Source organism: Giraffa tippelskirchi, chromosome 5 (genome assembly GCF_054371585.1).
Source record: "Giraffa tippelskirchi isolate mGirTip1 chromosome 5, T2T-mGirTip1v1.2.pri, whole genome shotgun sequence".
NCBI lineage: Eukaryota > Metazoa > Chordata > Mammalia > Artiodactyla > Giraffidae > Giraffa > Giraffa tippelskirchi.
In genome coordinates, this window is record NC_137279.1 from 21,609,197 (window position 1) to 21,623,919 (window position 14,723).

The 14,723-nt window shown below is 42.5% G+C and overlaps 1 protein-coding gene across 4 annotated transcripts in view; it reads right to left on the bottom strand.

Moving 5' to 3' along the window:
* The window catches only part of BRINP2 (BMP/retinoic acid inducible neural specific 2), a 226,972-nt gene that overhangs the window by 54,234 nt on the left and 158,015 nt on the right, over window positions 1-14,723 (bottom strand). For 2 of the 4 annotated variants that reach the window (XM_081493886.1, XM_081493885.1), the window contains 2 exons: window positions 11,870-12,042; window positions 5,026-5,375 (listed from right to left, as the gene is read on the bottom strand). In XM_081493886.1, the coding sequence (XP_081350012.1) occupies window positions 5,026-5,297 (272 nt within the window). In that variant the 5' untranslated portion in view covers window positions 5,298-5,375; window positions 11,870-12,042. The remainder of the gene's footprint in view (window positions 1-5,025; window positions 5,376-11,869; window positions 12,043-14,723) is intronic. The other 2 variants (XM_081493883.1, XM_081493884.1) reach the window with 1 other exon arrangement.

The following is a 14,723-nucleotide window of genomic DNA, read 5'->3' on the forward strand; positions in this document are numbered from 1 at the left end:
CTAAGCCTTGTTTTTCATCCTGGTGAACTATAAACAGATTATTTTTCCTTAAGGTAACTGCTCTGGTGCCTGTGGAAAGGTTCTTTGAACAGACCTCATTCAGCATACCATCTGATTCTATCCAAGTTTGTCCTATTGGATGTTTCCAGATGCACCTGCTAAAACACATTTCTGTTTCCACACTACCTACCTTTGGGTACCACTCTGACCTCTTGGTTTTAAGCTTTGTTCTACTTTGGTTCTCAAAATTTGCAAACTCTGTCCAGAATATGATAAAAATATAAAGGTCTTTTTTACTTTCATTTTTTTTAAATGAAGATATCTATTAATTTTTGATTTGTTGTCCTCTTAAAAGACTTCTAACACATCACCAGACCCTTCTTTTCTAAAAGAGAGACAGATAGAAATGGAGGCATTGATGACTAAGGTCAATAATTTGGAATTATACCTGGCCTTGCTTTTTTCTTCCAAGCACCATATCATACTCCTTGTTCTATACTATTTCTAACTTTCTCTCTTCATTTTAATTTATTCTTTCCGAGTTTTAAGTGTTTCATCATAGCGGCTTGGATTTTTTCCAATTCCATGATTATCTCTCTATTAAAGCCTTAATACAAAAAGAAATTAAAAAAAAAAAAAAACCCAGACTGCTCATTACTTTGATTTGTAGCAAAGAGAGAATGGAACATTACCGCTAGAGTGTTTCGAGAAACCATATTTACATTTGCATCAGCTCAATTTAGGTGCCTGATTAGGTTGCGCGTTATGAAGAAGACGCATTTACCAGTCAAAGGGAAGTGTCATGGTCTAGAGTTATGAGCCGGAGATTTCAAGTCAGGAGCCATGAGTGTTATTTCTGGCTGTGACTGGCTACCTCTCTGACCTTGAACAAGTCCAACTCACTGCTTTGAACCTAAGAGTCCCCACCTGCCTCACAGGGCTGGTGTGAGAGGCAGATCACTTAAATGTTTATTGTACTGAGGGCTAAAGAGTGGAGCAAATGTGGGCATTCAAGGGTCACAAATGGAATTAGAGACAGGATCTCTGCTCTTACAGCTCTTACCACTAGCCTGTTAAGAGACAGTGTCTGAGAAGTGGGCTGATTGCTCAGACCTTGGTCTGACAGGTTTTGAGGAGTTGCTGAGAGGTCGGCTAATGGAATTTAAAAGCTGACCAAAAATTGAGTAAGATGGCCAAGCCCCATCCTGCTATTTAGAAAGTTTTTACAAGGATGTATATTGTCTCTTTCCTCAAAATGGTGCCATCCTGAGACTGTTCATGTTAGCCCTGGGACCAGGGAGCTGGCAGGGACCACTGACTCCCTTCTGTAGGACACCTCAGGGAAGGGCTGCTTGGTTGGCTATCGCTGACTTTAGAAGAAAGGTCATTCTCTGCTGTGACTCTAAAACAGGCTGTAAATAATCTAGCTCCTTCTGGTAGTCCACAAGACCAGTAAGAGTGCGCCTCAGAGAAGATTAATTCATTCTCCAGTTGAGAGAGAGAGAAGGAATTAAGGTTAACACACTTCAAAAAAGAAAGCAAGAGGGACTTCCCTGGTGATTCCACTGGTTGGGACTCTGTGCTTGGAATGCAGGGGGCATAGGTTTGATCCCTGGTTGGAGAAGTTCTGCATGCTGTGGGGTAGGGCCACAAATAAATTAATTAATTAAAAAAAATAGAGAAACATGAAACACTTCTCTATTTATTACAAAAAAAAAAAAACACAAGAGAACACTTTTTTCTCCTTCTAATGTAAGTTGTCAAATGCTAAGTCCTCAGCAGATGTTATCACAAAGAGAGTACCCATGGCTCTCATCTCATTATAACTTTTCCATTGGTTAATATTTATTGAGGATACTCTAATAATAGGTAATGTTTATTAAGCACTATTCTAAGTGTATTACATCAATCAGCTCTTAATTTTCGCATCAGTCCATTAGAGGTGGGCACTATAATTGTCCCAATTTTACAAATAAAGAAAGTGGGGAACAAAGAAATTACATAATTATCTCAACATTATAAAGCTAGTAAGCTGCAGCTCCAGGATTAGAGTTCAGGTCATTTGGCTCCAGAACCTTCACTTTGAAGCACCTGTGCCTACGTGAATACAACTCAAAATGGAGAGAGCAATAATCTCTGGGGACCCACGGTTAGAGAGGCCAGAGCTATTTTAGAAAAACCAGTCATCTCCTCCAAGTGAGAGAACATTCTGATTTCCAAATAAGAATGGAAAAATGAAAAGAAGAGGTAGTATTTGGAGTTTAATGTTAGAACCTGGTTGTGTAATTGTTATGATATACTCACACACAGCTAGAAAAGAAGAAAGGCCTCTCTTCTGCTGTGGGAGACAGCTTCGTGAAATTCTACACCAAATACTCTAACCCCACTGGAAAGAGTTTACAGAGAATATCAGAAATGCTCTGTGGTGAGATATCTGGCCTTCTAGACAAAATGCCCTTCTAGTCATTGGGGATGACCCTCAATATATATTCTACCAGTTTTCCATGATCTGTTCTAGTCACAGTAAGCAAGATCTTGAATTGCTTGAGGGAATCACCACTACAGACAAAAGGGGAAGGGATAAGAGTGAGTTCTCATGGGGATAATACAGACCCCTACAACACTTGTGTCCCTGGATCCACCATGTTGCTTAATAACTAAAAAGCAGGACTCCCAGAATGCTCCTGGAGCAGCTGTGTGGGACCATTCTCTCATCACCCCACCAATGAGTTGCAAATCAGAACACTGCACTCCCGTCAGAATGACTGGTTACTGTTTCCCCAAGTACAGGTTCACGTGCAATAACTGACCCCAGAGAAACAGAGTGGCACAGTGTAAGAGCTTGTCACATTAAATGATCAAAAAACCATTACCAACTGATAGAACTGTTGATGGTGCAGAAGTGATTTCAGACACTCCCGGGCGGCCAGCTCTGAGCTGCCACCCAGGCATTCAGTGGTTTCCAGGCTTGAGGCGGGGGCCCGATGACAAGAAACATCTGTGGAGGGGAGAAGGAAACTGGTGCTTTAACGCCTCTAGTTCCCAGAGTCCTTTGACATGAATGGTGGTGTTGGGATTCCCAGTCTGACATTTCAGTTCCCATTTACTTGAAAAAATATATATATATTTGATGATATCAGTGTTTTGAAAGATTTGGGGGTAAACTGAAAAGTCTGAGATAAATTAAATCTTGTTTTCCTGGACCAGAGGAATTCACCACTAAATGCATTCTAGGGTGGATTTTCTAGTTTCCTTTTTCTTTTTTTTGGAGGGATGGAAAAGGAAACTCTTTGATAAGAAGCATCACCCTGAATTTATCTTATGGAAATTTTGTGGGGAATACAGTTCCAATTTATATATTTACCAAGAGTCAAGTTAACCTCTCTCACTGGAGCAGGCTTCGCTCAGTCACTCTGCCCGAGCTGGTCTCTGCCTCAGCAGCCCTGTGAGAATTTCCACCACAGTGTTTGGAGGATGGCAAGGACCAGAGCTGCTGAAGCAGAGAGTATCAACTGCAATCCCTTCTTAGACCAGATTGGGAGAGAAATGGCTTTTGTTTCTACATATTTCTGCACCCATGAAGCACCAGCCCCTCAAACAATTCATCTTGTCTGTTTGTCTGAATCTGCCATGTGGGATATCATGTACTAGGAGAATGGCCCCTATAAATGAATCTCTCAGTGCTGAGTATGTTAAACCCTTATTTCTAAGACTCTCTACTAACCCAAACAGGTTACTGTGTAAGTAAAACAACAATAAATTAAAAAAAAACAAAACTTAGAAACAGAAAAATATAATTTCTTTAAATATAATTTAAGAACCCAAACTTTGGAGTCTGACTGCTTGGGAGCTAATCCTGGCTTCACCATTTACCAGCTGTGTGCCCCTTGACAAGTTCCTTAACTTCCCTGGACCTCAATTTTCTCATCTGTATAAGGGGGAGAATTATTGTTCTTCCCACAGAGGATTGTTAGAAAGATTAAGTGAGTTCACATACATAAGGCATGTAAACTGCTAGATCCAGAGAGGGTGAAACCTTTAGCATGTTCATAAGACTAAGAATGCATACACTCAGGTTACAGATAGCAACCTCTACCTGGCAAAAAGAATAGGTGATTTTCTGATTGTTTCTCTTTGTGTTTTTTCATATTCCATCTCCACTCCTTTCATTAGGAACTAATCTGTAATTGAAAAGTAAATGTCTTTAATTAAAAAAAAAAAAAGTTCTAGCAAAGCTCCTAGAGCCATCTGACGACCACAGTCAATGTGAGGAGGAAAAGGGGTTGACACTAAGGGGGGAGACTGAGCCCAGGGATGAAGGGCAAGGTTGAATTCAGGGATACACTCCAGAGAGTGCTGAGGTTCACTGAGTCACCCAAGGTGAGGGTTTCAAGGAACCTTGTGCTTTTGAAGTGCTGCTCCAGCAGCCTGGAATTTGTGCCTAGTCAGACGGACCAGGTAGGTCACATGTTTGACTTTCAGCTCTGATGCTCCTGAGGGACATGCAGAGAGGGGGCAGGAAGACACAGCCCTTTTCCTTGCACAAGGCCAGCTGAGGCTGTGGTATTGACAAGGGTGAGGGCAGGCCCCTCCCTGCCGCTGTGGGGCTCCCCCCACTTCTAAGGCAGGAACGGGAGCTGCCCTGCCTTCATTTGCAAGTGGAGGTAATTACAACTCATAAACGTATCTCACCCATTAGTTAAAACCCGTCCCCAGCATTTGACTCTGACCTCCTGCAGCAGCGCGGGCCACATGCTGACTCCATGCCGCCTGATTTGTCCTCAATTTATAAGCAGCACAACCTATAAATAGAAACCCTTTTGCTAAGTTCCCCAGGAGGCATCAGCAGGTTTTCCAGCTTGTATGTGTTTTCTTCTTGCTTTAAAAAAAAAAAACATGGCAAGCTTGTTCCCCCTGCCTGCTACTCCTCCAGCTCTCTCCTAGTGCAATCTGCGGTCTGCCAGCTGGCTTGGCGGTTGGCACCTGTGCAGACCCAGGCTGGCTTCGGAGGGGAGCCCCACTCACCTGTAGATCCTGTACCTAGTGGTGAAACCCTGGCGGTAGCGCTCCACGAAGTCCGTGTACTCCTGCGCGCGGTAGAACGGGCCCCGATCGGTGAGAAGCCAGTCCAGGGGTGGCTGGCCGGCCGTGGAGGCATGATGCTCGGAGACCACAGCGGCCGCCGTGGCCGAGACAGCTAGCACCCAACCGGGGAGGCCTAGTGCCAGTAGAGTCGCCCACGGGGCCGCCGCCACCGGCCGAAGCCCTCTAAACCGAGCGCTGCACTGCTGCCTCATGCTTCTCCCGCGCGGTTGGTGTCTTCATTCTCTCGCCACACTCTCCTGCTCTGTGCCGCTCCTCCAGGGCTTCTGGAACTGGAAAAGGGCCACACGGAGATGTCAGTTGCACACCCTGGTCTGACCCCATGGGCCTGGAAACATCAAACCTCCCTGGGCAGGGACCATCCTAGAAACCCTTCATCCTAGTGATACACCTTCATTCTAGGCCTTGAGCTAAGTGTCCATGTACATTTCATGTAATTCTTAGTCCTATGGGCAACACCATCATGATCATTTTACAAATAAGAAGATAAGGTATAGTGAGATGAAGAAAGCTGCTTAAGTTCATGCAGCTTTTAAGTGAAGAAACCAGAATTTTGACATCAAAATTGGTCTAACTCTGTTACGGTGTGTTGCTTCCTTGTTTTCTATGTAAACTCGACACCATCCACCTTTGTCTTCCTCTCTCAAAAATGTATATGTTCACTGTGTTCCAGTGATAGACTCATAGACTGTGTGCTGCCTCTAGAGGCTTGATGTAAAGCAAAGAGAAATCCCATTTTTCTGATGGTGAATTGTGGGTAGAATAGTGAAGTCCCATCACTGTTACAAAGCTGTATTAACTTGGGCAAATCACTGCCTTTCTATGAGTTTAGTTATCTCTTACAGAAAATAAAGAGGCTTACTATGGAGAACAGTATGGAGGTTCCTTACAAAACAAAAAATAGAGGTACCATATCATCCATCAATCCCATTCCTGGGCATATATCCAGAGAAAACCATAATTTGAAAAGATACAGTCACCCCAGTGACTGTAAGCACTATTTACAAGAACCAAGGCATGGAAGCAACCTAAATGTCCACTGACAGGTAAATGGATAAAGAAGATGTGGTATATGTGCATAGTGGAATATTACTCCATCATAAAAAAGAATGAAATCATGCCATTAGCAGCAATATGGATGGATATAGATATTATCATACAAAGTGAAGTAAGTCAGGGAAAGACAAATATATCACTTGTAAGTGGATTAAAAAAATAAAGACACAAATTAACTTATTTGCCAAACAGAAATAGATCCACAGACATAGAAAACAAACTTATAGTTACCAAAAGGGAAAGGGCAGTGGGGAGGGATAAATTAGTTTGGGATTAACATATAGACACTACTATATATAAAACAGATGAGCAACAAGGACCTACTATATAGCACAGGGAACTGTACTCAATATTTTGTAACAACTTATGAGAGAAAAGAATCTGAAAAATTATATATATATACACACACACACATATATATATACAAACACGTATATATGAAATAGCTGAGCTATTTCAAATCCTAAAAGATGATGCTATGAAAGTGGTGCACTCAATATGCCAGCAAAGTTGGAAAACTCAGCAGTGGCCACAGGACTGGAAAAGGTCAGTGTTCATTCCAATCCCAAAGAAAGGCAATGCCAAAGAATGTTCAATCTACTGCACAACTGCACTCATTTCACACGCTAGCAAGGTAATGCTCAAAATCCTTCAGGCGAGGCTTCAACAGTACGTGAACTGAGAATTTCCAGAAGTACCATCTGGATTTGGAAAAGGCAGAGGAACCAGAGATCAAATTGCGAACATCTGGCGGATCATACAAAAAGCAAAGGAATTCCAGAAAAACATCTACTTCTGCTTCATTGACTACGCTAGAGCCTTTGACTGTGTAGATCACAACAAACTGTGGAAAATTCTTAAAGAGATAGGAATACCAGACCACCTTATCTGCCTCCTGAGAAACCTGTATGCAGGTCAAGAAGCAACAGTTAGAACTCGACATGGAACAACAAACTGGTTCAAAATTTGGAAAGAAATATGTCAAGGCTGTATATTGTCACTCTGCTTATTTAACTTATATGCAGAGTACATCATGCAAAATACCAGAATGAATGATGCTCAGGCTGGAATTAAGATTGCTGGGAGAAATATCAGTAACCTCAGATATGCAGATGACACCACCTTAATGGCAGAAAGTAAAGAGGAACTAAAGAGCCTCTTGATGCAAGAAAGAGGAGAGTGAGAAAGCTGGCTTAAAACTCAACATTCAAAAAACTAAGATCATGGCATCTGGCCCCCACACTTCATGGCAAATAGATGGGGAAAAAATGGAAACAGTGACAGACTTTGACTTTTTGGGCTGCAAAATCACTGTGGATGGTGACTGTGTCCATAAAATTAAAAGATGTTTGCGCCTTGGAAGAAAAACCATGACAAACCTAGACAGCATGTTAAAAAGCAGAGACATCACTTTGCCAATAAAGGTCCCTGTAGTCAAAGCTATGGTTTTTCCAATAGTCATGTATGGATGTGAGAGCTGGACCAACTGATGTTTTCAAACTGTGGTACTGGAGAAGATTCTTGAAAGTCCCTTAGACAGTAAGGAGATCAAAGCAGTTAATCGTAAAGGAAATCAAACCTGAATATTCATTGAAGGACTGATGCTGAAGCTCCAATACTTTGGCCAACTGATGGGAACAGCTGACTCATTGGAAGAGACACTGATTCTGGGAAAGATTGAGGGCATGAAGAGAAGGCAGCAACAGAGGATGAGATGGTTGGATGGCACCATCAGCTCAATGGACATGAGTTTGAGCAGACCCCGGGAGATAGTGAAGGACAGGGAAGCCTGGTGTGCTGCGTTCCATGGGGTCACAAAGAGTTGTGGTCTGTTAGGGACATGACTGAGTGACTGATCAATAGCAAATATATATATGGCTTCCCTGGTGGTTCAGACAGTAAAGAATCTGTCTGCAATGCAGGAGAGACCTGGGTTCAATCCCCGAGTCAGGAAGATCCTCTGAAGAAGGGAATGACAACCCTCTTTAGTATTCTTGTCTGGAAAATTCCATGGACAGAGGAGCCTGGTAGGCTACAGTCGATGGGGTCGCAAAGAGTTAGACATGACTGAGGAACTAACACACACACACATATATACACACTTTATAAATAAAATACTTTATATATATATATATATATATATATATATATATATATATAGAGAGAGAGAGAGAGAGAGAGAGAGAGAGAACTGAATCCTGTGCCATACACCTGAAACTAACACAACATTGTAAATCAACCATACTTCAATTAAAAAACAAAACAATGTAGGGTTAAACTATGTTTTTTATTAAAAAAAAAAAAAAAAGAGGAGAAGAGAAAAAGGCTTGACTAGGTAATAGTCCAGCTTTTGACTTCTAGCTGTGAACTTCTGATTTGTTCTTTCACAGAAGGCCATGCAGGGATATAGCTAGAGTGGGGAATCAAACTGCCTCATTGGCATCATCAGAGAGCAAATCCAGTAACATGAGGATGGCCATCATGCTCTTTCTCCTCACTGTGTTGTATGGAAGTTCTCTGAGGTCACAGTTATCTATCCTCCTTTCCTAGTTCCTGAGAGCACACAGTAGGCCTTCAGGGATGCTTCTTGAAGATATGAAAGAGTGTATTCCTGTCCTGCCCTCTCTGAGTTGGAGGGAAAGTTCCAGGAAAGAAGTACAGTTTTGGCCTTCAAAACTCCTGGCTCCCTATGACTCACCCCAGGCCTTTGCTTTCCAGTGCCTGTACTTGTCTAAGGATAACTAGTCACCTTTATAAACCTCTGGGCAAATGCACAGGACTAACTCAATACTGTGGGGGCTCTTACAATCCAATTCATGTCTTCCACCTTCAAAGTCTAGCACATGCTGTCAGAGCCTCGCCCATCTCCCCTCACCAGTACCACCTCTGTCTGTGCTAGAATGACTTCCTATCCCCAACACCTGTAATTTGTGGACTGAAGCTTTTCTCTGGCTGCCAGTCTAGAGATGGGCTCCCTGGGGATGAAGCAAAGGGTGTTAATTCCCTGACATTTCCTTTAAGGTTAGGTAAAGTGGATTTCAGCACTTTACTCACACCCACTCCCCAGGTCCCCAGATCACTCTGAAATGGCTCCAGTTCAGCACAACCACCAGACTTCCCTTGGACCAATGCAAACCCTGAAGAGGCTGCCCAGAGGCTGGGCCCAGTCTTAATCCTGGATACTCCAAGCCTAAAAGCTGGCCTGAGGCTGAGAGATCCAAGCCTCAGCATTTGTATAAGAGGTTTTCAAAAGATTTGCCATGTCTGCTGATAAGGATGAAGGGACAGAAGCAAAGGTGCCTGGGCCTTCAGAGTCACTCCTCCACTCCAGATAGTAGGTATTGACAATCTACTATACTCCAGTTCATTATGACAATAAGTTTCTACTCTAAACATTTCACTGCCAGTTTATATATCCCTGAGATTGAGAGGCATTGAGCTAGGAAGCTGCAAAGGTAGACTATGAACCTAGATCCGGTTCCATGTCCAGACTTTGCCAAAGAATGCTTTGCTCTCAAAAGTACTAGAGTGGGCGGCAAGATAGACCTGTGTTTAATGAACTGGTGGAGAGAGGGGCTGAAGGAGGAATAGTGGGGCAATACCTGTCCTACCAGATCTTAAAACGTATAATAAAATTCTAATAACTAGGTGATACTGACATACAAAGTGGGTGGGCACATCAATGAAACAGAACAGCTAGCTCAGAAATACACATTATACATAAGAACTTAGTGTGTATGCATATATATATATATATAAGCATCACAGATTAAATGGGTAGGGGATGGATTATTTTATATGGAATATTGGGAAATTAGTTCCAGATGGATTAAAAAAGTTAAATATAAAAAATAAAACCATAGAAAGAAGAAACATTTCCAAGAGTGTTTTTATAATAAGCAAGCATTACTTTTTAAACCAGGGAGTGGGGAAAGAGCTATAAACTAAAAGGAGGAATCAGCCTTGCACGTGGAGGGGTAGGCATTTATTTTTATGGGATGTAATCTGATGAGGATGCCCAAAATATTTCTCATTTAATCATCCATGCATTCATTGTGGGAGAAACAGAAATTGAGGACTCCTAAGTGCCAGACACTCTGCTGAGTCCTGACAACATGAAAACAAGTACTCGTTACATTGTCTGAAACACTGCCTACCATCAGTGATTAGTTCCTCTTATAAAATACTGTTCTCTTTCTAACGGCATAGTGGTGGAGGCACATTCTGGGGACTGGGGCTGCTTGACACAGCAGGCCAAGGCAGCAAACACAGTACAGTGCACAAGCACTGACATGGGTAGGACACTGCAGAATGCCAGTTTCTGAAATGATCCCCAACATTCCTGAGTCCTTCTGTTTATGTCCCATATCATCTCCTCCCGTTGAGTACAGGCAGGCCCTGTGAATATGATGAGACATTCTTCCCATGATCAGGTTACTAATCAGTTGACTTTGAGTTAATCAAAAGGAAAAGTATCTTGGGTGGGCCTGGCTTAATCAGATGAACCTCCAAAAGAAAGTGAAGTGTCTGAGAGACTGGCTCCTGCTGGCCTGGAAGAAAGCAAACAGCTATGCTATGTACGGTCTATGGGGCTTATGCAGTAAGGGATTGTGGGTAGCCTCTAGGAACTGAATACAATCCCCAGTCAATAGCCAGTAAGAATATGGGAACCACAGTGGAACCACCTCAAGAAATACAGTTCAGCCAACAACCTCATGAGCCTGGAAGAGAACTCTGAGCCCCAGAAGAGAACTGCTGCCCTGACTGGTGCTTTGATTTCAGTCTTGTGAGACCCTGAGCAGAGAACCCAGTTAACCTGTACCTGCACTCCTGACCCACAGAAACTGTGACACAGTGAATTCATATTGCTTCATGTCACTAAGGTTGTGGTAATTCTTAACACAGCAATTGAAAAATAATAGACACATAAAAGACCATGAGGGGCTTCTGTGGTGGTCCAGTGGCTAAGACTCCGCACTCCCACTGCAGGGGGCCAGGGTTCAATCCCTGGTCAGGGAACTAGATCCCACATGCTGCCACTGGGGGGAAAAAAAAAAAGATCCTACATGCTGTAACTAAAGATCTTAACTGTGATAATGAAGATTCCATGTACCACAACTAAGACCCAGTACAGCCAAAAAAAAAAAAAGACAATGATACCTCTCTCCCATTCTGCATGCCTGTGAGGGTTCTTGGTGCTTTCTGGAGAAGACTAGTGGTTATTCTCAGCATGAGAAAAAGGTAGCATGGCAATTTCTTGAGTACAGTGATGATGATAATTTCCCCCATGACTGATCATCTTCACTGAGCCATACAACATCACCCTCGATCAGGTTATAGACCTCTCAAGGTCAGGGCCGGGTCTTTGTTTTTATAAAAACAAACAAACAAACAAAAAACTAGCACTTACATAGACTTTAAAAACACAGGATGAATCAATTCCATGCATTTCATAGAGACAGCAATTAGAGCTGGTAACAACATGTGGCCCTGGCCCAGCCACTGAGCCTCTTGGTGGCCTCTGCTATAACACGGGGGGGTGGCAGCCACCCCCTCCCCTGCTAATCAAGGGTTTCTAAGGACAGGTGTGAGCATGTGTGTGAAAAGCTGTGTGCTTTTTGAAAGAAGCGAGCTATATTAAGTCAACGTGTGCTTCTTGTCAGTCTTTGTAATTATGCTTTTTCAGGGCTCACAATGTGCTGGAACCTGCCTGGTTATAGGAGTATCAGCTTTAGAATCAAATAGTTTTGATTGCCGGGCTGGGTCTGCTGAGCACAGCAAGAACGCCTGAATTCAGTGCTGACGGCGCTTCTGAAAAACCTGGCCTCAGAATCATATGGTTTCCATTTCATTGGTTTTTCTCAGGAGTTGAAGACATTTTGACTAAAAAAAAAAAAAAAAAAAATCCTTTTTTAAGAAAAGTTTTAAACATGTTTAGAGATTTTCCTTAAAAAAAAAGAATACCTAGAACATGTCCCTTCACCTTAAGAAAAAAAGAAGATGACAAAATAATTGCTGCATTGACAGCTGTGTAAAAATTCGTCTTCTCAAGGAGAATAGCTTTTGGCCATTTCTTGTTTATGCCCACAAATAACATTATTAGTAACTTTGTAATAGCAATCTGTCAAGCAAATTTTAAATATCTAGATTCTCACGTCTTGTGCTGGTACCACTAATATTTAGCAGGTTAAAACAGTTTGCACCTTCCTCATGATGCTTCAGTGTATCCATTTTGTCTTAAAATTGGCTGTGAAAGTAAAACTCCATGTTACATGTGAGTATATCAAAGTCACAGCTAAGCCAGCTTCTTGATGAAAAAAAATAGAAACTTACTTGTGAAAGCCAAATAATTTCATTTACTTAGACCCTACTCAGGACAGTAAGGAGATCAAATCAGTCAATCCTAAAGGAAATAAAGCCTGAATGTTCATTGGAAGGACTGATGCTGAAGCTCTAATACTTTGGCCCCCTGATGTGAAGAGCTAGCTCATTGGAAAAGACCCTGATGCTGAGAAAGACAGAAGGCAGGAGGAGAAGGGGACGACAGAGGATGAGATAGTTGGATGGCATCACTGACTCAATAGACAAGAGTTTGAGCAAACTCCGGGAGACAGTGAAGGACAGGGAAGCCTGTTGTGCTGCTGTCCAATTGGACACAACTGAACGACTAAACAACTTGTACTGTGGTTACAAGACGGTGGAGTAGAAGGACGTGTGCTCATCTTCTCCTGCAAGAACTCCAAAACTGCAACCAGTTGCTGAACAACCATCGACAGGAGAATGTTGGATCCCACCAAAAAAAGATACCCTGCGCCCAAGGGCAAAGGAAAAGCCCCACCAAGACGGTAGGAGGAGCGAAATTATGTTTAGAATTAAACCTCTTCCCACCAGAGATGCTCGGAGGGCACAAATAAAACCTTTTGCACAGCAGGACTCAGGGACCCCACAAGAGACTGAGTCAGACCTGCCTTTGAGTGTGTGAATGCTGCCTGTGGAGGCATGGGTCAGCAGTGACCTGCCGCAGGGACAGGGGCTCTGGCTACTGCAGATCTGAGAGGCATTACATGTGGCATAAGCTCTCTTAGAGGAGGTCGCCATAGTGCCACCACAGAGCCGTGAAGCAGATGACCTACAAACTGCAGAATAACTTGCTGGAAGGTTGCATTCATGATTTACTGAGCATGGCCCACCCATCAGAGCAAGACTCAGTTTGCCCGGAAGCCAGTACCTCCCATAAGGAAGCTTCTGTAAGCCTCTTATTCTTACACATCAGAGGCCAGACAGAATGAAAACCACAATCACAGAAAACTAACCAAACTGATCACATGGACCACAGCCTTGTATAACTCAATGACACTATGAGCCATGCCATGTAGGGCCACCCAAGGACAGGTCATGGTGGAGAGTTCTGAAAAAACATGCTCCAGTGGAGAAGGAATAGCAAACCACTTCAGAATTCTTGCCTTGAGAACCCCATAAACAGCATGAAAAGTCAAAAAAATGAAAGATGAACTCCCTAGGATGGTAGGTACCCAATATGCTACTGGAAACAATGCCCAGTTGGGGATATGTCTGGTGGTGAAAGTAAAGTCCAATGCTGTAAAGAACAATACTGCATAGGAACCTAGAATGTTAGGTCCATTAATCAAGGTAAATTGGAAGTGGTCAAACAGGAGATGGCAACAGTGAACATCGATATTTTAGGAATCAGTGAACTAAAGTGGACCGGAATGGGCAAATTTAATTCAGATGACCATTATATCTACAACTGTGGGCAAGAATCCTTTAGAAGAAATGGAGTAGACCTCATAGTCAACAAAAGAGTATGCAATGCAGTATTTGGATGCAATTTCAAGAATGACAGAATGATCTCTGTTTGTTTCCAAGGCAAATCATTCAGTATCACAGTAATCCAAGTCTATGACCCAACCACTAACGCTGAATAAGCTGAAGTTGATGGGTTCTATGAAGACCTATAAGAGCTTCTAGAACTAACATAAAAAAAAAAGATGTCCTTGTTTTTCATAGGGGACTGGAATGCAAAAGTAGGAAGTCAAGAGATACCTGGAGTAATAGGCAAGTATGGTCTTTACTACAAAATGAAGCAGGACAAAGGTTAACAAAGTTTTTCCAAGAGAAGGCACTGGTCATAGCAAACACCCTCTTCCAACAACACAACAGACGACTCTACACATGGACATCACCAGATGGTCAATACTGAAATCAGATTGATTATATTCTTTGCAGCCAAAGATGGAGAAGCTCCATACCGTCAGAAAAAAACAAGACTTGGAGCTGACTGTGGCTCAGATCATGAACTCCTTATTACCAAATTCAGACTTAAATTGAAGAAAGTACGGAAAACCACTAGGCCATTCAGGCATGACCTAAATCAAATCCCTTACGATTATATAGTGGAAGTGACAAATAGATTCAAGGGATTATATCTGATAGAGTGCCGCAAAGAACTATAGATGGAGGTTCGTAACATTCTACCGGAGGTGGTGATCAGAACTATCCCAAGAAAAAGAAATGCAAAAAGGCAAAATGGTTGTCTGAGGAGG